The sequence below is a fragment of the Gouania willdenowi genome, chromosome 17 (assembly GCF_900634775.1).
Source record: "Gouania willdenowi chromosome 17, fGouWil2.1, whole genome shotgun sequence".
In the NCBI taxonomy this organism is placed as follows: domain Eukaryota; kingdom Metazoa; phylum Chordata; class Actinopteri; order Blenniiformes; family Gobiesocidae; genus Gouania; species Gouania willdenowi.
In genome coordinates this window covers 35963424-35990033 of record NC_041060.1, presented here as the reverse complement: position 1 = coordinate 35990033, position 26610 = coordinate 35963424, and the positions used below count along the sequence as shown (strand labels likewise).

Here is a 26610-nt window from a genome sequence, read left to right as displayed (position 1 = left end):
GTCAGATTTCAGATAGTCATAGTAGAAAATATTCTGTGGGTCTTTAAAATCAGTCAAAATCCTCAAACACAGCTGGTACTGAGGGGGTAGAAAATCTGAGAATGGCTGGAACTGAATGAGTTTTTAATAGTAATATAATGGTAGTACACTTTATGTACACGTTTTTTTGTACAATTATAATATAATATCGAATAATATTATTAATAATATTTTTTAACAATGGTTGATGTATTTGTAGTGCTACAAAAAATCATTTGAATTTGATAACACATGATCATGTCAGTCAACACATACTAATTGCTAGATTCTTGCAACATATCAAGCATAGGCCACATTAGGCTCCAGAGCCACAGGTTGCAGACCCCTGTCCTAGGGGTACACGTACCCCAGTTTGGGAACTACTAGAATATACAGAAATCTCTACAAGCATTTTTAACTTAGGGAATATATATAATACAAAATAAAATATGAATGTATTAATTATTTTATTTATTTATTTAATGTTAACCTATCAGTATGATTTTTGTTAAAAGCCCATACATAATATGCCTATTTATATTGCCTAATACAACTGTAATAATACATAAATTATTTTTCATTCGACTTTAAAACCTCCACATCTTAAACATTAAATAAAATCCCACCATCAATCCAATTGTACAATCTTACAAACCAACCATGACGTGTTAAAAAGTCACACTGACCTTTGTTGGACAAACACCTTTGTTTGATCGTTTTCTTCGCCAGTCTAAATGAATCTGTTACAGCGCCACAGAGCGTTGGTGGCCAGAAGGCGCATTACATCCGTAGTGGTTTAGCACTACCATAGAAAATGAATGAGAAACGGTTTAAACGAGGAAAAACGTAAGCAGAGTCGCAGTTTTTGCACTTTGAAGTCATCTGTAATTATTCTAAAGTATAGTTTAACCAGTTCCTCAAACTGCCTTCCAGGCATTTTTCACAAGCAGTCAGCATATTGGAAAAAAAAGTTGACATCGATTTTCGACTTTTTTCTTTTTTTTTAGATAGTTTTGTTGGCCCTAAAAAATGTCGACATGGATTTTCGACTCTTTTTTTTTTAACTTCCAAAAAAAAATCTCAATTTTGATTTTCGACTTTTTTTTCTGAAAAAAAAATCTCGACTTTGATTTTCGACTTGTTTTGTGAAGTGCTTGACGCTTTTTTATTTTTTTAGCATCCAAAAATTGTTTTAGATATATGATATGATATGATGTGCTATAGGTTTAGACACCATTTCTCCCACTAAGGAAGTTGTGACCTCGTGGCGCAACGGTAGCGCGTCTGACTCCAGATCAGAAGGTTGCGTGTTCAAATCACGTCGGGGTCAAAATTTTTTAACGTTTGGTTTCTATGTAGTTTTGTGTGTTTCTATTTTATTTCTGTGTATTTTGTAGTGATCTTGTGTATTTTTCTCTTATTTAGTGTGTCTTTGTTGTCGTTTTGTGTGTTGCTGATAGTATTTATCTCTTAGTGCGTGCGTTTTTAGTGTATCTCGTGTTGTTGTTTGTCTTTTCTTTTTATTATCAGAATCAGAATCAGAATCAGAAATGTTTTATTTGCCATGTACAGTTTTAAGGACAGTACAAGGAATTTGACTTGGTGGTTGGTGCACAAAACAAACAACAAAAAGAAATAAAAGAAATAAAAACAAAACAACAAAGAACAACGAACAACCCAGCAACAATAATAATAATAATAATGATAAATATAAAGGATGAGGGATAAATAAAGAATAGATAGAGAATAAAGGATAAATAGGATAAATATAAATATATATATACAGTGCAGCAGATATCAAGCTGGTGGAGGTGGTGATCGGGTGGGGGGGGGGTTCAGTGGGTGACTTGGGGTGTGTTCATGTGGATGGTGGCAGAGGGAAAGAAGCTGTTTTTGTGTCTGGAGGTTCTGGTCCTGATGGACCGAAACCTCCTTCCAGAAGGGAGAGATTGAAACAGTTTATGACCGGGGTGGGAGGAGTCGGCCACAATCTTTCCTGCACGCCTCAAAATCCTGGAGGCGTACAGGTCCTGGAGGGAGGGCAGATTGCAGCCGATGACCTTCTCTGCAGAGTGGATGATACGCTGCAGTATATTCAATATATATATTCAATATATTCAGTATAGCTTTCTCTTAATTTGTGTTTGTGTAGTCGTGTTGTGAGTTGTTGGTAATATACAGTGTGATTATAATTTGTAATAATAATAAACCCCATATTTTTCATTTAATTTTCCACTCTATCTCTCAAGTACCTCATGTAGTGCCATCGCGTATACCTCGGGGTACATGTACCCCATTTAAGAAAAACTCAGTATAGAAAAAGTAGGGCTCGTCCGGGATTTGAACCCGGGACCTCTCGCACCCTAAGCGAGAATCATACCCCTAGACCAACGAGCCTAATGGAACTTGGGCAATAGTTCTACAGCTTTTCTTCTTCGTATGACCGACATGCTCATATTGTATGAACAATATAATTATCGTATCGTACAAACGTGATATTATATTGTAAAAACAATATACTTATAATGTACAAACAATATAGTGATCCAAAAAATTTTTTCCCCTGTGACATCTCTTCGCTATGGAAGCCCAAAAGAGTCATAATTAAATAAATAAAAAAATCAATTGAAATAAATACCATTTTGATAAATAGACAAAAATGTAATATGGCCATTAAATTGTTAAATAAGGTAATATTATTATGAAATACGTTTATTATTCTTAAATATCTATTTCCACAATGGCCGTTTTTTATTTCATAATGTCCTTTTCCACAATGGCCTCCGCCTTATGTTCTAAGTCATTCTGCTGAAATCAAAATGGTATTTATTTCAAAATGTTTTTATTTAATTAATTATGACTCTTTTGGGCTTCCATAGTTTCTCTGGTCCAGCAGCTGTTAGATTGTATGGATATTCAGAGGACATACACACACACACACACACACACACACACACACACACACACACACACACACACACACACCGTTGAGTAATGAGTCAGGCATATTCATTGATAAACAGCTGCACAATATGTCCCACTTTTGGTTTATTCTCCTATGGGGACAGCACGTGTGAGTGAGTTCTGTAGTGTGGATTTTTTTTAGGTGACTCCTAAAACAAATATTTTAATACTAAATAAAATATATTACATAGGCGGCTGGTTTATTCCAATTTTAATTCCAAATTAACTTAATTCTGCTTTAAGTTAATTCCGGTCGTTCTGAGCATGCACGACGAGGCGCACTGGTGACGACATAATCCAAGATGGCCGCTGGGAGACATTTAATTAAATTAATTTCAGCTTTATTTATATAGTAGAGAATACAACACAGTCATCTCAAAGTGATTAACAATGGTCCAGTAGAAGATGACCATAAACATGGACACACGGACCACAGTTTCACTAATGATCATTATAAACTTCTTTTCCCACTCAGTGTCCTGTAGATGAACAGCTGTTGCATTATTGGCCAAAGTACGGACTTCTACGATCTAAATGAAAGTGAAAACAGTTCTTTTTAAGTGGTCTTCTATGTTGTAGCCAATGTTTCCATGTAAACCTCAATTCAGAATGACTATTTCTATGTAAACAAGAAGACCACTGCACATCACTGCCAAAACTCAAATATAGGAAAACTTAATATATTTTAAATCTGCCCAAGTCTATAATGTGCATTATTGATGTATATTATTCATTCACAGTGGGATAAGTGGGTACTTTGTGATGTGTGTCACAGCATTCTGACACGGCACCGCGAGTCACGTGACTCGTCCTCAGCCATCTTGTGGAAGAGAGAGAGAGAGAGAGAGAGAGAGAGAGAGAGAGAGAGAGAGAGAGAGAGAGAGAGAGAGAGAGAGAGAGAGAGAGAGAGAGAGAGAGAGAGAGAGAGAGAGAGAGAGAGAGAGAGAGAGAGAACAGACTGATAGAGCCCCAGCTCGATACAAAGCCAGTGCTGTCACAACAACCCAGGTAAGACGGTCCAGTCTGACTCGCCTCCACACGGTCACCAAAGCCCCGCTCAGCGGCCCCGGGGCTGCTCTACAACCTCGGGGTCCACAGGGCCGCCAAGCAGCGGCCTAGAGTTACCCACTGTATCCCGGGGGAGGGGGCGACTGTAAGGCCGCGTGTAGCAAGCAGAGCTAACTCATTAGCATCGCACAACGGATTACATGTACGAGCCTCTCAGCGCTCACGTTCATCACACGGTGACAGTAGTGGATCCGTTGGGCACTGAGCCAGCATGTGTTTGTTACGTTTAAATTGTCAGTTGTGTTTAAATAGACACGGTTAATGTTGCTGCTCCGTGTTAGCCGTTAGCTCGTGGGCTAGCACCAGCATGCTGCCACTAAAAACCACAACTCTGCGGCCAACCTCCAAAAAGTCAGCGTGAAAAGTGGACCTGGACCGGGTGTAAGACACACGGCTGGATGTCAGTGATCCACTGCCACTGTGGGACTCTACCAACGTGCTTTAGAGCCTTGCTACAGGCTAACGAGCTGACGCAGCGTTAGCTACACTTTACCATTAACAACCCTAAGCTCCAAACACTGATAACCAACGTCCTGCAAGTCAGTGTGTCACCCAATAATGTTCAATAGTTGCCATGTTTGATAAAGTTATTAAGAGTTTTCCTCTGATATCTTGTAGTTTTTCACCTTTAGAGTCTTTTTTTTAAGCTAAACTGGCCTGTTCTAAGTGTTTGGAATGTGGTTGATTATTTCCAGTGTGCTGAAGAGTTCAGACTTCAAAATAAGAGAAAACTATGAGCAATTGTTTAGAAGGGTGTAAAAAAAAAAAATGATTCAGCGATATATCACAGCGTGATAATTGTAGCCATCCAAAAAAAAGTCCAAATCGATTCGATCGATCAATCCTTTTTTTTCTAAATGATGAAAAGTATTTAATTGCGCAAACATACATAGCACATAAATGCCAGGTGGCCGAATATTGCAAAAAAAGCAACATTCGCCCTTCGGTTTAGTGAGTTAAAAGCAAGGCCGAATAGTAGCGTATGACGCAATCAAACAACGTGCAGTGATTTAGAGTCAAAAAAGTGTGTGCGTGTTGCTGCAGGAGCACAGAAGCAGCAACAGCTTCTCCTTTCCACACACAAACACAGCCAGACTCTCCTTTCCGCTTACTGCTCACCGTCGTTCGTTGTTTGCGCCGTGAGCCACAAATCCATAAACATCTCCATCATTTCCTCCTTACACTACACCATGTCTCACTGCATAGGCTGGTGTAGCATTAGCATGGAGTGCTAACAGCTGATGTGTGTAAACAATGGGTCAGTGACTCCCAACACGATCAGCAGCAGAAAAAGTAGTGCAGTTTGTATTTACATATATGGTAATAAAGTATAATATATATTAAACAGCGGTGTTTGTTTTAGCTGTTAGATAGTTGGAGAGGGAGGAACTAACATTCTAGGAGGCGTGTTTGGTGATGTCACCTGCCAACGTGGGTAAAATCCAACTGTCCTGTTTAAAGCTGTTTAATAACAAGGGAGGAAACATCACTTTTTACACTTTGTTCCTCTGAATGAGGCTAAAGGATGTTTATCACTGTAGATAAACCATTAGAAAGTCATGTATTATCATACCTCCCCTTTAATGCACTTTAGGTTTTTTGGAATGCATGTTTTGTTTTATTTGAAGGGCTAATATAAATGATAAACTTTGTTGTGCTTTTTTTTTTGAAAAGCAAAGGCTACTGGAATATTTAAAAAATGTCAATATTCAGTAAACATTTACTTTCTTTAAAAAAAAACATGTCTAAAAATGTATTCTAGGCTGTTTATGCACTAGTAAAAAAAACTTCACCATATTCGTCCAAGCGTTTAGATTTTATTCGGCCACAAATTTTCATTTCGGTGCATCTTTAAGATATATCGTATTGTGACATCCAAATCGTATTGTATCATCAGATTCATGGCAATGCACAGCCCTAATTATTTAGAAAACTGACCTCACAAATTGCCTTTCATCTGTCATAATATTACAGGTTTGTTTTTTTTTACATGGTTTTTTTTATTAAAATACTCAGATTATCAATATCTAAAGTTTTAACAACATCCAAGATAGAAGTGTTATTGTAGGGACCTAGAAAATCCACGTTAACTGGATTGGCATGGATACTGAATTGGCATGAAACGCTGTCACCATGAGACAAAGGACATTTTTTTTTTATGGGGAAATGTTTCAGAGGAGTGTTTATGTGCATCCCGCGCCCCCTACCCCCCTTCCTTCCTGGCTGCATTAAACATCACCTAAACGACGCGAAAAACCATCTAAACTGCCAAAAAACTACACAAATGGTTATTGACTCCTAAATACAGAGCAGACCTGTGCCTGTTGAACTTTAACGTATTTGTGAAACTCTGTCCGTTTCTCGTGTAGTGCTGCATCGGTCTGTGAAAACATGACTCAGCATTAATTATCTTCACCTGCTCAGAGCGTTTAAACATCTCATCACAGCTGCAGAAGATCTGTGCATAAAGTTGTTCTGTTGTGGACGAGATCATCAATACCAGGGATTGTAGAGTCTGAAACATCGTAGATTATTGATAACTACTGATACTGTAAATATTCTGACCCCTAGTGGTGAAATAACTGATGCATCCATGTGTCCATATCATTATGGTCTGGAATGATGTCATCAGGATCATTTAAATTAGGTTAATTTAAACTAAGTTGATCAAAACTTAATCAATAAACCAGATCAGATTCAGTAAATCATTGATCCCTGAGTAGGAATATGGTGACATTAATGCTGTTCTCATACATCTTTATATGATTTATAAATAATTAAAAAGGAGCAGTCAGAATAATCCATGACACTACAACTTATATCTACTTTTTAATTGTATCCTACTTTATTTTTGACATATATATTTTTGTTTAATTATGATTTTTATTTATTAGTATTTATTTTGTTTCCTCACAGGAGTTAAAAACTAATATTTTATGAAAAAAAAGATTCATATTTAAAAAAAAAAACAGAATTAAAAAAAAATTATGTGAAAAACATGGAATTTGGAAAACAATGAAACAGATTTAATAGGGCCCTAATAGTTGGTATCTGGTGTATTACTATGGGGTCATTTCAACAAATATTCAGGACATCCCACGCACTTTGGCTTCAAAACATTCTGAAATGTTTAGCAAATGTTCCTTAATTATTTAACATTCACGCTATAAATGTTTAGTTTGCTCTGATGAATACTTTTTAATTCATACTCTGTGAGGTATAGCCTCTTGTGACGGAGCATGTTAATGTATTTTGAAGGAAAAACAAAAGAGGAAATGTAGAAAGTTTATGAGATATGGACAATGTAGTGGAGGGGGGGGGGGGGGGTCCTTATGTTTTTTTCAATGTACATAGTCAGGAACTCCATCACATATAAAGGTAAATATGGTATAGTAATACAGCTCCACCTACTCTCTCAGAATATAGAAAAAGCTATGAACATAGACTGTTCACATCACTAATGATTAGTCACATATATGCATTGGTTCTAGTCTCACACGCTCTGAAAATATCAACATATACTTTATTTACTATTTTCATTGGTTCATAACTACATGTGGGAATGTAATAAATAATCTGATGTGTTTTAATTTATAGTATAAATGTTACTGTTTATTGGAATATGAAACTATTTTTATTTATGAGAATTCTTTTTTATTTTGGACCCAAAAATACTGGTGATTAATAATCCTTTACATGATGTTATTGTAGCTTAGCTCTGTCTGATAATCAGTTATGAATTATTAGTTATTCACTAGTGACGTAAACATACCTATGTGATGTGGTTTCTGAGATATTAAAGACAAGTCAATAAAAATTAACAACTTAGTGTAAACTGGTTCCTTACAAACAAATACATTCTAACAACATCTCATCACAGCTACAGAAGATCTGTGGATAAAGTTGTTCTGTTGTTGTGGACGAGATCATTGATACCAGGGATTGAGTAAATCATTGATCCCTGACTGAGTTATTCTTAGTTAACCAGACATAACAGTTCAAACACTGAGTAGATGAAGATGATTAAAGCTGATAATGTCCTCATGGAGCACAGCTGCGCTACACGAAACATGGACGAAGCTTCACAGGCACAACAAAGCTAATCAGGCACTGGTGGCTCTGTCTTTAGGAGTCAGTGATGATTTGTGTTGTTTTAGACGGTGTTTGTGGTGATTTAAGATGAGTTAACACCTAATAATCTGTCTCTGGAAACATTTCCCCATAAAAAAAAAAAATGTTCTTTGCACCACGGTGACAGTGTTTCATGCCGATTTTGTCCATTTCCACGTTTAACCGTTTTCATTGGTCGATTCCGTTAACGCAGATTAACACCAAACACAGCTGCTCACTTCATCAAAGATTACAATAAAAAGCATCGATCAACACAAAATGCCGCCGCGATCGACCAGTGTTTTTTATGAATGATATGGATGATTCCGTTGTAGCATGAATTCAACCTGAGTTTTATTCTGATGTCATGTATTTTTCTCCTGGACTGGAAAGAAAGTCCACGCCTCACCTTATCCATGTCTTTGTCTTCATCAGAACCTACTGAAGGAATGGCTGAGACCCAGACGCTTAACTTTGGACCAGAATGGTAACTGATCAGTGATTGCTCGATTGATTACCCGTGTCTAGTTTATATGTTCTGGTGATCCTCTCTCTGCAGGCTCCGTGCTCTGTCTGGAGGCGGAGTTGGCGGTGGTGGCGGCGGCGGCGGTGGAAGCAGTGGCATCATGGCTTCTCCGCCCCTCTCACCCGTGTTACCAAAGTATAAACTGGCAGATTATCGCTACGGTAGAGAAGAGATGTTAGCACTTTATATAAAGGACAACAAGGTGGGTGTGGTTGTTTGTCGTGTGTTTTCATCCAGCGCTAGAACACGTGCTGACAATGAGGTCTGTGTGTGTTCAGATCCCCTTAGACCTCCACGATAAGGAGTTCCTGCCCATACTGCAAGAAGAGCCCCTCCCCCCTCTAGCACTCGTGTCCTTTACAGAGGAGGAACAGGTAGGAGAAGAGAAACATATACACCTCTTGATGACATCATCATCTTTCACTTACACACACACACTGACAGTACTGATATTTACAGGAAAGCCAACTATAATGTCTTGCCTATAGTCAGACAGGAGCAACTGGCAGCCTGATGGCTACATGTGGTCCTCAATTATGTGTAGCCCCCATGTGGAAATACACAAAATATATTCAGAAACACACAAAATGACAAAGTGCAGAAACTGACAAGTTAAACACACAAAATGACAATGAAAATGTACAAATTCTCTAAAATACATAAAATGACTCCAAATACGACAACAAACCTTTCCATTAAATTCACTGATTAATGGTATTGAGTTATTTGTGAAGTCGGGGTAATTGAAACACACTAGAATCACACAAAATAAATGAAAAATACAGTAAATGACAACAAAAATGCACAAAGTTACTTAAAAAAGAAACAGGAAAAAAAACACAATCACTTCAAAACTCTCAAAATGTATCCAAAAACACTTAAAATAACTGAAAAATATACAAATTCACTCCAAAAACATAAAAAAGGACAGAAAACTACATGAAATGACAACGAAAATGCACAAATCAACTCCAAAATACACTACAGTCACTGAGTGAACATGAGTTTTTTATTAAGTCAGACTTATTGAAACCTAAAGCGATAATTGAAATGCAGACATTAGAGTTTACAGAAATTATTTGAGGATAATAATGACAGACGGAGGTTTGACTTAAAGTATCAAACTTTAAAACAGTTTGTGTTGGTGTGAAACATTGGAGCACTCTACAGAATGATTTCTAGGGATGTACCAATAAGAAGAGGTTAGGGTTACCCAATGACTGACTCCAGGTCACCTCACAACAACAACAAAACATGTCCCCAACAGAGAGCTGAAGTTCTCCTCTTTTTGTGTTTGTAGAGGAATTTTTCCATGTCTGTAAACAGTGCAGCCGTGCTGCGTCTGTCAGGGCGGGGGGGCGGCCCCATCGTTGGAGTGGCCAGAGGAAGAAGTACCTCGAGGGGTAGAGGTAAGCATTCATTTCTCCTGTCTCAGACACTACCGCCACTGCTGCTGCTTATCTTATCTGTTGGTCAGGAAACATTTTGTACAGGATTATTCACACTGGACCCGAGGAGCATGACACGCCCATTTTATTCTTCTTTTTGACATTTTCACGTTTAAACCATACATGGAGCTTTTTTCATTTTCTCATTTCCTTGTTCTACCACTTAATCGAGCATTAAACTAAATGCATCTATATATATATATATATATATATATATATATATATATATATATATATATATATATATTAAAGCTGGGACTTCATCACTTTGATTGCAATGAATTAATTCCAGAAAAATAACGCAGTTATTCGCTTTCTTTTTGCACTCCAAACAGCGTGGAACCTTTCACAATTCACAAGTTCTCAGTATACCCATAATACTGATGCACAGACCACAACACAAGAAACAGGAGAACCAGAAAAGTCGTTGCTGTGCTTCGTGGGCATTTATTTTAGTTTAAATAAAAACACCAGATGAAAAATTAAAGCCCAGTGCTAAACATGTAGCAGCTAGCACTTCAATGCTAAACATGTAGCAGCTAGCACCTCAATGCTAAACATGTAGCAGCTAGCACTTCAATGCTAAACATGTAGCAGCTAGCACCTCAATGCTAAACATGTAGCAGCTAGCACCTCAATGCTAAACATGTAGCAGCTAGCACCTCAATGCTAAACATGTAACAGCTAGCACCTCAATGTTAAACATGTAGCAGCTAGTACCTCAATGTTAAACATGTAGCAGCTAGCACCTCAATGCTAACATGTAGCAACAAGCACCTCAATGCTAACATGTAGTAGCTAGCACCTCAATGCTAAACATGTAGCAGCTAGCACCTCAATGCTAAACATGTAGCAGCTAGCACCTCAATGCTAACATGTAGCAACAAGCACCTCAATGCTAACATGTAGCAGCTATCACCTCAATGCTAACATGTAGCAGCTAACACCTCAATGCTAACATGTAGCAGCTATCACCTCAATGCTAACATGTAACAGCTATCACCTCAATGCTAACATGTAACAGCTATCACCTCAATGCTAACATGTTACAGCTAACACCTCAATGCTAACATGTAGCAGCTATCACCTCAATGCTAACATGTTGCAGCTAACACCTCAGTGCTAACATGTAGCAGCTAGCACCTCAGTGCTAACATGTAGCAGCTAACACCTCAGTGCTAACATGTAGCAGCTAGCACCTCAGTGCTAACATGTAGCAGCTAGCACCTCAATGCTAACATGTAGCAGCTAACACCTCAATGCTAACATGTAGCAGCTAGCAGGGACAATGGTCCTAGTGGAGCAGACAGTGTCTCCAATCCACACTGACACTCAGACAGGGTTCAGAACCAATAATAAATCCATGAGTGACAAATGAACAAAGTCAGTGATAAATGATTGTAGTGACAGTCGACCACTCTGTGGTAGAGGATGTGGGCGGGGCTAGAAGCACTGCTACAGATAGCATCGTCTGACCCAACTTATCAACTGTTATGTAGAAAAACTATTTCAGACTAAATTCATCAGTTGTTCTGTTTATTTCATGATATTTACAGGTATTATAAATATTTTACACTGTTCAGTTTATATTTCTCTGGAATGTTCTGGACGTTTTTATTTCAATACAAAAACACATTTGTTTTAGAAAGTTTACTAAACATCCATAAAAGCATGAATATATCTTAGTTAATTATAAGTTAGTGTTTTGTGAATAATATATTATTTATTCATGTTACACATTATGTTTGCACTTAGTGATGAAATAATAAACACTATGTAGTTGTTTATGATCATTTATTGTTTTCATTGATTCAGTCATATACTGTACCAACATACATTTAAACTGGAAACCTAATATATTCAGTGGACACACATTAACATGTGGTTGTTTTCAGGACGTGGACGAGGAGACGCAGGGTTTTACCAAAGAAGTTTGGATGATGTAGAAGGATTTGGTCGTGGAGGACGGGAGATGCATCGTTCCCAAAGCTGGGAAGAAAGGTATTAAAAAGTAGAGCTGCACCATCTTTAAAAAGCCTCACCTGCTCATCTCAATTTATTTTTCTCTAAATGACATTAAGCAATTTTAATGTTCGAACATTATTTTATTTTAAAACCATACCCGTGAAATAATACAAACTTGTTTGAACTGCACATGACGTAGTTATCTGAAATATAAATATAAAAATACTTCAGCATAGATAAATTACAGCAGACATGGGAAACTGACATGTGGCCCCCCAAGTTAAATGGAAAAAATTACTCGAAAAAAAAAACAAAAATACCTCAAAACTACTCGTGAAACAAATGAGATGGCATCAAAATGAAATAAATTGTACAAAACAGCAACAAAAATACAAAAAATTACTACAAAATGGCAAAATTGCAATGACTCAAAATAAAGAAATCCTCAGTAAAAACTCTCAAAATGAGAGAAAAATATACAAAAATACACAAAACATCAATAAAAATATCTCAACAGAACACCAAAATACACAAAATAAATTCAAAGACACAAGATGACAAAAATATACAAAACCACAACAAAAAAGTGAAAACAAGTCTGCTTAATGTATATGTACGTAAATTCATTTATTAGTTTTTTATTGCTTATATGCTTTTGTTCATGTACTCTTATCAAGCACCAAACAACACTATAAGTAATTAAGTATTTCTAACTTCTACAAATACATTGCAGTTAATAAAAATAATAATAATTAAAAAAGGCAGTAGCTAAATAAAAATAAATGAACAGCAGCAGGAAACCATGTCTTTCCTCCAGAAAGGAAAACCAGTAAAGAAAGGACAGAGAGAAGGTGAAATGAGAGAAAGCAACTGTTTACTAAATTCTTCAGAGGTGAACTTTAAAACACTTTTTTTAGGCAATTTATTATTTCATTTGAAATAAACTACATGCACTCTTGCACATTTAAATGCTGGAACATTCCTTTTGCACGCCAAATCTTATTTGGAAACAAAATTATAAAAAATAAATAAATAAAACATTTGAAGACTAAATTTAAAAGAGACTCAAGGTAGGAAATGTAAAGGGTGGGAAGAGTTGATTACTTTAAAATGAGAGTGAGATGTGAAGTTGTAGTTGAACATATTGTGTTTATTATGTTGTGTAATCAAACCAGTCTGGTGACCAGTGTGAAGCTTAGGTATAATGGTGGTGTCTGTGGACAGAGGGAAGGAGTGAGTGGTAAAACCTAGAACAGGTCTAAAGTTAAGCCCAGTACCAGTTTTATTCACAGTCTAAGACATGTCAGTGCATCATAGACTAATGTATGTGTAAGAACTGCTTTTGTAAACCCAAGCACTGCCTTGGCCCGAAGATGCAGCCAGACCAGCAGAAAGAGCGGGGGCCAGGGAGCCCCAGGCCCCGAGCAGCCCCCCAAATGCCCCAAGATCCCAGGCCGAGAAGCAGCCACCGCCCTTCACATACACATCCGAGAAAGCCCCAAGGAACCGAGCACCCAGCGCATCCCGACACTGACCCCAACCCCCAAGGCCCCCTGCCAACATCCTGCCACCCACACCCCCACACCCAACCCCCGAGGGTAGGGCCCAGAGAGCCCCCCACGCTGCAAGTCACCAAACTGCATTCTGATCTAACAAGAACTAACTTGTTGATGTGTACACATCCATAGATTATAGCTACCATCAGCCTGATCCGTTCACCAATAAGAGTAGTGATTTTAACTCGTGTACACAAGAAGAAGAAGAACAAAGTCAGGGCGTTTTGAGTCCTGTAGCCCGGCCTAAAAATGTCTCTGGGGTCGCCGGATATTTGTGATATTAAAATGGGGTCATGACCTCCAAAGGTTGGAAACCTCTGGGTTAATGTGAAGAAAAAAGAAAGCTTGTATATAAAAATGTAAGAATACTAGTATAGTTTATGGACGAGGAAAAATAATTACATAATTTACAGTAGGGGCCCAACAAGGTGGTCTGTACCCAGGGCCATAAATGTGGCGCTACCGCCCTGCCCACAGGTTCCCCCACCTCACGACTTTCAGCAGACACCACAGCACACCTTCAGAGGTGAGATGTGGTCCTAATATATCAGGGCTGATGGGACACCAGGGAGGACTCTAAAAGTAATATTGGTCTGGTGACGGTAATGATGGATTAATCAATTAATCAGATAAATTACACTGTTGTGTTTGTAAACAACTCTATCAATAGTGTTGTGAAATATGAAAGACCTCCTACAATCAGCAAACAGTTGTCAGTTATTCCTCAAAATTTTATTCAAAATGGTTTTTCAGAACTTAACAGTAAACAAATGTCAGGGCTAAAAATAAATATGCAACCTATTTCCTTATGTTTATCATAATAATGGAGGTGTAGCTACTGCTATAACCATGTGGTCAGACGTGTAGCGTCCTCCACGGTGCATGATGGACGTGTCTGATGAAGCTGTTCATGCACCGCTGTGATGTACTGTGGGGGACATTGATTTATACAACAAATTCAATTAACTCACTCATAAGTACATCTATATGCTAATGAATGCAGCTTTGCCCATATTTAGCAATTGTTTAGCATTTGATACATTTTGTTTAGTTTGTTGGTTTTTTTTTTACATTTTTTTAGTTTGGTGTATTTTTCTGTAGTGTATTTTTTTTGGTGTCATGTGTATTTTGTGTATGTCATTTTAGTATATTTTTTTGTATAAATATTTAGTTTTGGGGGTTTTTTTTAATTCATTTTCATATTTTTGTTGTTTGATGTGTTTTTCTGTAATGTATGATTTTGGAGTCATTTTTTGTGTTTTTGTGCAGTTCTCTTGTCATTTTGTGTACTTTTTGTATAAATGTTTAGTTTTTAGTTTTATTTTACTTATTTAATATATTTTTGTTATAAATACCTTGTGTGATGAGAACGTGTTTTGAGGTGTGTGTGCATGTTTGTGTGCGTGTGTCGTGAGAGGTGAAGAGTTAATTTATGTGAGTCAGATTTGAGTTAATTTGTTTTCTTGTTATTTATGACTCATCACTATTAACTCATAATAATGGATACAATGCGTTCCTTTGTGGAGGCTCTAAGTCCCATTGCAGAAGTGGAGTTCATGTGAGGATGTTGCAGCATTGTGGAAGTCCTGTTATGGAAGGTTAGATCCATCTTACAGTCTCTACACTGGACTACATTGTGCACCTTGCGAAGCATAAAATGGTCCCACATTTAGACATTTTCTGTTTTTTTGGCACTCCACCGGTGTCTCCGTCGTCCACCATTACCAGAGAGCAGATGATGCGTGTCATTTAACCCAGTCCAGGTGAAACATGACACCTCCAGAGAGCGCGTACAAAGCGGCCGTGATACGGACTTTGTTAACATGAATTAAACGAAGCCTCGAGGCAGAGAATTTGCCTCAAAGCTTTTTTGTAATGGAATTATTTGAGTTATTCAAGGAATCGTTTCAGCCATCAAACTATCACGTGTTTTCCAACAGAGGTGATCGACGTTTTGAAAAGCCAGGAAGAAAAGATCCAGGTGAGCTTAAATATCAGCAGCATAAACACTGGAACAATGACTTTTAGTTATTTTTGGTTTAATTATTGCTTTGCTGTGTCTGTGTGTAAATGTAGCAGATGCAGCTCCAGGACATTTTCAAATCAATCACAGTAAGTACGCACTGCACACATTAACATGGTAACTCACGTTTCTGATCCAAATACTGATGTGAAACAAACAAGGACCATGAGGAGAAAACAAGCTAGATAGGGTGGGACCAGGTGTTTTTTGTGTTTTAAAGAGGAAAAATAGTTCTGATTTTATTATGTTTATTTGATATTGACTTGAGTTGAAAAGGTCAAACCCACAGTCTGTGTTAGTGTTGACAACATATTTTTATTTAGATTTAGTCATAGACTTTTGGCTAAAATGCACCTTAGTTTTAGTCACAAATTAGTCTTGAGGACTATTTCAGTGATAGTCTAGTTTTAGTCAACTAAGTGACTTTAAAATATCCTCCACTGTTTTTATAAATGATCTAAAAAGCTGCTAAAGGATCAAAAAATCTATTAAATGATGTAAAAATCAGGCTGAATGTTTCACTCCAATAGAAAACAATGGATGTTTACAGGCAGTGGGGCCGTGTGACATCATCAATCACATGATTTCAAGATGGAGGAACACAGGCTCTAAAACTGTAAATTAGTCCTATTTATAAAATGTAATTAAATGAATATAGTGCATAATGATGTGTTTTATTGGACATAGATCTACTAATAAGTACATTTAGAAGATTTTAGGACACATTTGTAAGAACAGTGGAGGATCCATTTAATATTTTAGTCAACTAAATCTGTTACACATGTAGTCGACGAAAATATAAATCATAAGAGTTTATGTATTTTTAAAAAGTCTTAATTCCCATTGATTAACCTGATATGTGATGATTTTAATGTTTGTAAACACATGCAAACAGATCCAATGTGATCAATATGATCACATGAGCTCTGATTGGGTTTTTGTCCCATGTGACAAAATCAGAGTTTAGTTTTTATTAGTTAACATAACTATTAATATATCTTGATATTTTTTATTCACTTGCATTTAGTCATAGTCTTGTTATTCTTACTTTTTTTAATATTCAACTTTATATATTGTCACAGCCCGACTAGCTGGTCATTAAAAATGGATTTTGTTAATATTGCTGTGTGTGCGTGTTGTGTGTGTGTGTGTGTGTAGTTCGGGGTAACTACGAGGACGTAGTTCCAGGCCTGCCAAGGAAGCACGACTTCACACGCTCAGAGAGTGAGAACTGGAGAACCTCTCGAGACGAACAGAACGGTGAGGTGTTGGTTTGCAGGTTCTCCTTATGAAGGTGAACACTGGTGACCTTCTAATATGCTACATATTACAGTTCAAGGATTGAACACTGTTTTCAACCCTCAACCATATCTTTTCACAACGTCTTCCTTTCTTTTTGACCATTTTGAGTTAATACAAAGGTTTACAAATATTATTTAATAACTAACTAATTCAACCTTTAACATGTTCAGCCACTGCCTTCAACCCATTTCATTTTTATTCATCTTTTTCAACCATTTCAACCTCATTGCTAATGTTCAGCTATTGTTAGTTTAATGTTTAATGTTAGTTTAATGTGTGTGTGTGTTGTATGTTGTGTTGTGTGTGTTGTGTGTAGAGCGAATATCTCCCCGTGCCTATTCGACCTGAAACTTACTCAACAGTTTCCAAATATCACAAGTGTGTGCATCTGTTATTTCGGAGTAATTTGGGCATTTCTAAATGTTTATTTTAATTTTATTTCGGCTGGCGCTAGTGCCCCCTCAGAGTGTAAGGGGGCGCTAGCGCATCATTTATATCTATTTCACTACACAGCGCCTCTCCTGAGCTAGAGTTACGTGTGCAGCCAGAGCCAATCACTGCGCACACAGCCAAGCAGACACGGACTGTAAACACACGAGTGAGAGAGAGGAAGATAGTTTAGACCGGAGAGGGGGGAGGGGCATCTGAGCAGCTGCGCTCACACTGATAAACTAGTAAAGCTCTCAAGTCTCACTGATTGGGTCTGATGTTAGTCACTTGTGTGTGTGTGTGTGTGTGTGTGTGTGTGTGTGTGTGTGCGTGTGCGTGTGTGTGAGCCACAGAGTAACAAAAAAATATTGAAAAGACAAAATAAACTAAATATTTACACTAAAATGACAACAGAAATGCACAAAACTACACTAAAAAAGATACAAAAATACACAAAATGACTCCAGAATCACTACAATGGTAAAAAACAAAACAATAATTGTACAAAAAATACACAAAAACACAACAAAAAGATACACAAATACACATAATGACTCCAAAAAACATACATTACAGAAAAATACACTAAACAAAAAAATATAAAAATGAGTAAAAAACAAACACATTTATAGAATTAAACCAGATAAATCACACCCACTATTTTATTTTACACCCACACATAAACCCTTTAGAACACTACAGAGTACAGTATGTACACCTCTATGTACATCCAACCTTATAACACATACTCATTTGGACATAATTTGCAACTCTACTTAAGCTCCTCCCACTTTATGAATACATACTGTACTAGTCATATAAAATGAGAAATGCTTCTTTTTGATAACCTGGAGACCAGTTAAATATTCCATATAATCCTGGTGATGTTTAACCATGCAGATGCTCCTCGGTCTGCAGGGTGGCGGGAACACCCTGACCAACGTCGCCGCTTTCCATTTGACATACGGGAAGATGAGCGCGGCTACAGGAGGCCGCGTTCAGGCAGCGGCAGCCTGGAGGATGAGAGGGACAGCCTGCCTGAGTGGTGCCTGGAGGACGCAGACGAGGAGGCCGGAACCTTTGACTCATCGGGAGCTTTTCTTTCACTCAAGGTTGGTTAGAGTTCAGCACGGCGCCAACGCTCACACGCTTGTTTCAGACATGTTACTTTCACCTTTAAAGGTCCAGTCACATGCTATTTTTCACTCATCTCCATTTGTTCTAAGAACCCCAACAACATAGTATTTGAGGATTATTTTCACAGACTCCGGAGTTTTAGCCTCTGTAAAGTCACTTTCAGGTCATTCCTAAAAGCAGGCTGTTTTTGGGCCTCCGTCCATATGAATGAGGGGGCGTATACTAAGCTTGGCAGTATCCAAATTTTGATACCGTCAAACCTCCTCCCTATTTTACCACGGTATACGGTATTACCGTGACTAATACAAATGATAACGTAAGGCTCAGACAGCGTCACCAAACTGTTGACTTGTGCCTTCACCAAACACTTAAAGCTATGTCCACACTGCTTGCCTTAAGGCTCAATTCAGATTTTTTGCTCAGATCCATTATTTTGTTCATCTGTTCACATTACTGTTTAAAATGTGACCCTATCAGACTCCAGTGTGAACGGTTTGTAACTCTAATGTGATCCGCATGCGTAGAGTTGCGTTTGTTTCAAAGTTTTTGTGCAGTGAAGCCGTAGAATGAATGATCAGGTGCAGAGGAGAAAAAGAGACAAATATTTAGTTTTGGTTTTTTGTGGTGCAGATTTGTTTTTAAACACAGATTATTTATGATATGAACCTTATTTAATCTTTGACCAGAACCTGACAAAGCAAAAATGAAACCTACAGGTCTCACATACATTATATATTTATATCAGAGCCTGACCTGAAACCATCAATTAAAACCTATTGTTTCTCATACAAATGACATATTTACGTTTGTTTTAGTGGTAAACCTTTTTTTATTAATAAACTGTTAATGACAACATCAAATCAGTGCATGGGGAAATGAGTGCACGTCAAACACAGGTGTGCAGTGTGTGCATGAGACAGTAGATCTATTTACATAATCCACGTATCAAATAAAAGGATAATCCATGTTCTTGTGCAGAAAAAGGAGTGATGTAATAGTGGATGCTTGTGCTTCAAGCCTGTCTTCATGTGTTCCCTCTCAGCTCCAATCAGAGCTGGCACTGACAGCTGACGCGCAACACTTTTTTTTTGCAGCCAGCATTCACTCACTCAGCTGTTGCTGGACATAGAATCATGTTTAGGCATTAAATAAATAATATTTAATATTTAATCCTTATCTCCTATATAAGTGCATTGCATTTGTTTTAAACAGTATTGAAACTGATACCATTGCTATTTTTATGATCCCGTGGTATAAGGTATTATCGTATTACCGCCCAAGCCTAGTGTAAACACACAGTGCTTCAGCTACGTTTCAGATCTATATACTGGATTATATACTGAATGTAAAAATATGAACCGTAATATCAACCTGCCTTTGCTATGTTTGTTTTACCTGTGAGGTAGTTTAAGAGGGAGAAGCTCGCGTTCTTATGTAGGGTAGGAGGAGCCAGGATTATCAGGAGGAGGAGTCTTTGGTTATTACTAGGGATGTAACGATTAATCGTAACGCAGTTAAAAATCGATTCATAGGTATCACGGTTCACATTGATACTTTGAAAATTGAATCGCAGTTTTTTTTTTTAAACAGCATATATATATTTATCCTTCTCTTGTCCAAATGCTGAGGCGGCGGGCTGAATCTGCTACTACTTTCTTTCTGACCACCTTCTACTCTTAAACATGTTCAGAAATGATTCCTTACTTCTTTAGCACCGAAAGAATATCTGTAATATTACGTGAATATATGTAAAAGTCACGTTTTTCTATTAGCGCTTTCTGCTAGCATAGCATCTCTTCTTCACTGCTAGATTAGCTGCATGCCAACCGACCACTGGGTTACCAGCGCCCTCTGCTGGTCCAAACAAATATCTGACGTAAATATAGTGCAATGACTGTTTTTTTTTTATTTTATTATTTTAAGTCCAATTGTTAACGCACAAAATACATTTTCGGTTGCACTTTTAAAAAGAAAAAGAACTATTATGCAGTTTTGCATTGTTTACTATAGAACCAGAATTTAAATTAATAGGCTTCTTCTTCATTTGTATTATTGCTTTATTTATTTCATTCAAGATTTATTTTTAGTTAAATTGCATTGTTCTGAATAGTTTATCAAGGGATTCTTTTGATAATGAAAAATAAAAGGAAAATAGAACAGTATTTTCTTTTTGTATTTTGCAAAATAAATCGTGAGAGAATCGTATAGTGAACCCAGTATTGTGAATCGAATCGTATCGGGAGTTGAGTGAATCGTTACATCCCTAGTTATGACTCATAAGTGGTCAAAAATCCAACTGTCCTATTTGGAGCTGACTTTTTACAAATTGTCCCTCTGAATGAGGCTATAGGATTATATATCACTGTAGCTAAACCATTATAAAGTGTTTTTTTTAATGGTCCTGTAATAGAAAGATTCAACATTGAACCAAAGCTTTTTATTTGCATTCATTGTTTTCCTCAGAATGGATCATTGATTGAAGGGTTCAGGCCGTGTCGGCTCAAAGTTTGGCACGTGTGAGTGTGAACATGGATTGTGTGAGCGCTCCGTTGATGGAGACTTCAGCCCTGGTTGCAGTGTCTCCTGTGGGAGGAGCTTTAATCTATAGCGTCGCTGCTGTGTGCGCTTCAGGGACGACATCTAAACGTAATTATGGTTCTCAGAGGTCGGACAGGGAAATTTTATAAAAATTGTAAATTATAATTTAACACAACTGTTGAACCGTTACAGTTCTATATGTACAGTTCTACACATAAGTAGTTTATAATTATTAAAATATGTTTCATATCAAGCTTCATCACATTTTACCATTTAAAAAAATGTATTAATCTAGAGGTATAGTGACACAAAAAAGGCTCAGACACCCACACCATAAATATTAAAACCTATATTTTCATTGATTAGGAAGCCTAACGAGGTAATCAATAGATGGGAAATAAATTAGATGATAGATATTAGTTTTTAGTGTATTTTACAGCTGATTTAGGACCTGTTAGCATTTCTAATCCATTGTCATGGAAATGTGTTTATGTAGATTAGGTTTTATTTGTATTAACATAACATAACATAACTATTAACTCTTTAACTTTTTGAGTTGTTCCACTTACTCATTTTTAAATCATTTTCCATCACACAGTCCTTTGATATTTGTCACCAGCCAATCAGGAGCCAGCAGAGGGAAATACTTGACATTCAGATGTCCAATTTCCCCCAAAATATACAATATTTCACCATTCCTAATTTTCATGAGTTTTTGAACGCGTTTAAGCCCTCAAAAATGTGATCATTTGGCCGTAAATAAAATAATAACACTAATAAAAAAGAGATGCATTACAATAGGGTCCTATGCACTGTTGTGCTTGGGCCCTGATTAGAGCCCAAGCAGATTAGAGGCTTTGAAAGATGCAGTTCTTTCCTTGAAACTAAAGGTTTATGTTTAGTTTGTAACACTGTTAGCAAACCGTATTCGTCTTTGTTTGGTCTTTTTAGAAGACGTCTAAAGAGCCGATCTTTGAAGAGGTGGAACTGGACTTCAAACCTTTGGAGGAGTGCGAGGAGAGCCTGGAGGAGGAGGAAACGCCGACCAAAGAGACAGAAGCTCAGCTCAAAAGACAAGCTGAACACAAAGGTCTGTGCGATGCCTTCATGCAGTGTTGCTTTTAAAACTGTGCTGTTCAGAATTATTACTCATAGTTTTTCACCAATGACTCCTGATCCTGCACTAGCCATGCCCTCCAGGATCTCACCGCCAATTTGTTGATTCGATTGTTGCGGCTGAAAACGACTCATTATGCTGCAGCTTTTTTGAAAATATTGCGGCAAAAGTTATAATACAGAAAAGGCCAAAGATTCACAACAATTGAACAAGATATGGATCATTTGCATCACATTTCAAACAGTACGTCTCATAAAAGTGCTATAAAAATGTACTTCCATCGCATCAGATCATTTCAACAACTTCAGACCTATCCATAGATATAAAATCCATTATAATTTTATAACCCTTTTTATGTTTGTATGGACTTTTTTAAAGCATGAATACCTCATTTTTTCCAGCAGGAAAAACACTAAATATGCAGCATTTACAAAAATTAGGGCCAAACTGAAATCATTTTTGATAAAAAACATTACAGCCTTGACCGTGTCATGAATTGATAGAATTGAATTTAATGCATTCATGTTTTGGCACAAGTACAGTTTTAAAGAAAAAATGACACTTGTGCCCCTTGTATATTTTTCAAGATAAGATTCACTGAAATTTCCCTAAAACTTAATGAATGGTCTCTGGTTGGTAGGGGATCATTACACCTAAAACATGTTTTCCCTTTATTTTGAAGGTACAGGCTTAGATATATTAGGTGTTAATTGAAAAATCATTAAATGATATTACAGTTTATGAAAAATATGTGGTTACAGGGTTCTCACCGGGAATTATTTCACAGCAAAGGGGGCGTGGCGAGCAAGTGCTGCTGGCGTGGAACATTTTGAAATGTATAACTCTTCAAGGGTTAAAGTGAGTGACATAAAGCTAAAGTCGTTTTCTTAAACTTTGTCAGTCTTACTTTTAGGGGTGTGTCATCTAAGGGACCTCACGATTTGATTTCAACCCAGGGTGCTACAATTCCATTAATCAACTATTATTCCAATATTAACGATTATCACAATCTTTTATGAATCTTTTGTTCTTTTCCTCACTTTGTGTCTCTTTCATACTTTTAAACAAGGTAAATGTGTCAGTATCTATTCTTTAAAGTAACCAAACAGATGTATCACTATTATCTTTATTCATATCAAATCACCAAATCCAACAGTAATCAGATTATAAAAGAAATATATATAAAGAATAACTAAAATATTAACTTGTTCAGCTAATTTAATCTGATTTAACACAAAAGCTTATTCAGTAAAAATAAATAAAAACTTCCAAATAAAAGTTAATGAGCAGCATAAATCCTATAGGAAACTAAACATGTTGCTGTGAACAATCAAATCAGCTTTAAAAACACTAAACCTACATCATCAGCTCTTATAACACTTGTAGAATAAAATGTGGATGGATAAAAGAACACAATGAGTTATTAATGCTAGGGTCTGTAAGTTCTGAGACAAATGTGCAGCTACTCATTATCGTTGTCTTTACTTTTAAATGATTGTGTTAGAAAAGCAGCTGATCAACATGCTTCCATTCACTGTGCTCTGCTGTGTAGTTACAGCGCTCCGTGTTTATAGACGGGTCGGGTTGGGTGGGGGGCCGACATCGCTACCGACCCATTGCGCCAACTATCGTGGTCAGATCTCCGTAAGGGGTGCACTGAGGACAGTCCAGGGTGGGGGTCAGGGGGTCCGTCCCCACCGCAGAGCGGAGAGGACTCAGCGAGGTAACCGTGTCCCGGTAAGCAGCGAGTTGGGCTCGGGGCGGAGCCTTCACCGCTGGGCCCTTCCAGGCCACAGTATGTTTGAGCCTCCACGCATAGCGGAGTCTGGACTGTCTGCACTCCTCAGAGCTTAAATACCTTAAATAGGTTAAAAATGTGTTCAGAAAATATTCTTAGTTTCTTAAAGGCATCTAGTGACCCCCTCCGTGTCCCGTGATCCCAAATGTGGTCCTGACCCCAAGGTTGAGAACCCTTGAGTTAATTATTTCGGATTTTCAGTGAAAAAAGCAAAATAAATTGAAAGGATTTTAGGCAAAATTAAAATTGCATGAAAGAAAAGTTTTTATATAAATAAATAAATAAATAAACAAATACAGTTACTGCTGGATTAAAATCAATAATTTATTCAAATGTGATAATTTATTAAAATTGGATTAAACCACAGTCCAAATTAGATCTTCTGTGGGACCAAACAAATGTGTGAAATACAGGGTTGGGTTCAATTACATTTTTCCATTACAATTAGTATGTCTTCAGTTATCCATGTTCAATTACAACTCAATGTTGATTACGGGGACTGGCATTTTTTACAATAACAATTACAGTTAAAATGATTATTTTTCCCTCTAAAAGTCATTTGCAACTATTTTTTCATTTACTAAAGTTCAATTGCAATTAATCACAATTACTGATCCTTTAATAAATAATATTATTAAACGCAACCTTCCTCTTGTTAGATTTCTGTTAGCATCTCTAATGCTATCATCTAATTAGTTTCTCATCTGTACATGTTAGGCTTCTTAATTATGGAAGCCCAAAAGAGTCATAATTAAATAAATGAAAACATTTTAAAATAAATACCATTTTGATAAATAACAGACAAATATGTAATATAGCCATTAAATTGTTAAATAAGGTAATATTATTATGAAATATGTTTTATTATTCTTAAATATCTATTTCCACAATGGCCTTTTTATTTCATAATGTCCTTTTTCAGCTGAATGACTTCGGTCTGTCAATCAAAGAACATAAGGCGGAGCCAGTGAAGTGATTGGCTGATCCTTTACACAGACATGAGCAGCAGCACTTACAGTATTGATTAGTGGAGACTAATCACTAATGCTGAGAAGTCTGAACACCACGAGTGCATCACACGTTAGAGTAACACCCCTTAACGTCAGTGTTCCACACACTGGGTACCCCTTAACGTCAGTGTTCCACACACTGGGTACCCCTTAACGTCAGTGTTCCACACACGGGGTACCCCTTAGCGTCAGTGTTCCACACACGGGGTACCCCTTAGCGTCAGTGTTCCACACACTGGGTACCCCTTAGCGTCAGTGTTCCACACACGGGGTACCCCTTTGATGTTTATTTTAGACCCCGAGGGTCCGTGTTCCACCCATAGGTAATGAAAAACATGGCGGACACTAATATTTTAATAGTATATTGTCTTATTTCAAGATAGATTGTGGCTTTAGAAATGTTTTGATGACATTTCTAGTGAGAAATGTTCCCTTTAATTTCATATTATCCATTTGGTTTATGTAAACAATCTGTAGTTTTTTCGTTACAACGTACATTCTTCCATGGTTGCTATGACAACCTATGACGCCAAAACCGAGTAATGTTGTAATTCTGTTGTTAAAACCTTTACTGTTTTCATCTCCTAGCCGTGGTTGGGGGACCCAGGGGAGGTCCTTACTCTCCAGAGCTGAATGTAGCTCCTCCTCCTCCGGTGTTAAATCCTCAGATAAAAGTGGAACCGCTCAGAAACAACAGCTGTGTTGGTGTTGGAGAACTGTACTTTATTAACTACCTGTACTGTAAACATAAACCTAGCTACCTTTCACAGTCACCGTGTTGGACTGGACTCAGGACACACACACGCACACATCTGCTCCACTGACACGCGCACACGCGTGCATCGGCCACGCGCATGCACCCGCTCCCTCACTCAAAATGAATCCATTCCAGCTAGACACATCTCACTGCTCTTTTATTGCTTCATTTTTAATTATTAATGATACTTTTATTTATATTCCCTCCCATTGCTACCACTGTGTCAGTCAAAGAACGGCCATGACCGATGTCCAGGAAAACTAATCGATCTTAAAGGATCAAGCCAAGGTCCAACCCCCTAGCTTTGATTGACAGACCGAAGTCATTCTGCTAAAAAACGATATTATGAAATAAAAAGGCCATTTCATAATAATATTACCTTATTTAACAATTTAATGGCTACATTACATATTTCTGTTATTTATCAAAATGATATTTATTTCAAAATGTTGTTTTTATTTATTTAATTATGACTCTTTTGGGCTTCCATACCTAATCAATGAATATATTAATATTTATGGTGTGGGTGTCTGAGCCTTTCTTCTGTCATTATACACATATATTTATATATTTTTAAATGTTTAAATGATCTTAAAGTGACAGGTAGTGGGTAAAGTTGATCTACGTACTACTACGTATATGTCAGACATAGAGCTGTGAAACGGTTCACCAGGTTTGAGTTTAATTATGTTGTAATTGTTATGAAAATTCTATAAAAACAATTACAAAATCAATTATCTGAACTCAATTACTATTCAATTATGTTTACAACAGCAACATATTTTTTAGAAATGATCATTAATTATTCACCACCATTGATCCTAATGGGATAATGTTTGTGTGT

At 37.1% G+C, this 26610-nt stretch overlaps 1 protein-coding gene and 2 non-coding genes across 3 annotated transcripts in view; 2 read left to right on the top strand and 1 right to left on the bottom strand.

The window, feature by feature from the left end:
* The first annotated feature begins 1276 nt into the window (after positions 1-1276).
* On the top strand, positions 1277-1348 carry trnaw-cca (transfer RNA tryptophan (anticodon CCA)). Its single transcript has one exon. It is a non-coding gene; the product is annotated as a tRNA-Trp (tRNA).
* Positions 1349-2343: 995 nt separating this feature from the next.
* Positions 2344-2415, bottom strand: trnap-agg (transfer RNA proline (anticodon AGG)). The gene has a single exon. It is a non-coding gene; the product is annotated as a tRNA-Pro (tRNA).
* Positions 2416-3909: 1494 nt separating this feature from the next.
* The window catches only part of gigyf2 (GRB10 interacting GYF protein 2), a 68874-nt gene continuing 46173 nt past the window's right edge, over positions 3910-26610 (top strand). The window contains 11 exon segments of the mRNA XM_028472394.1: positions 3910-3990; positions 8596-8647; positions 8720-8888; positions 8965-9060; positions 9987-10095; positions 12030-12135; positions 15596-15636; positions 15732-15767; positions 16837-16938; positions 18328-18521; positions 22036-22174. Coding sequence (XP_028328195.1) covers positions 8610-8647; positions 8720-8888; positions 8965-9060; positions 9987-10095; positions 12030-12135; positions 15596-15636; positions 15732-15767; positions 16837-16938; positions 18328-18521; positions 22036-22174 — 1030 coding nt within the window. The 5' untranslated portion in view covers positions 3910-3990; positions 8596-8609.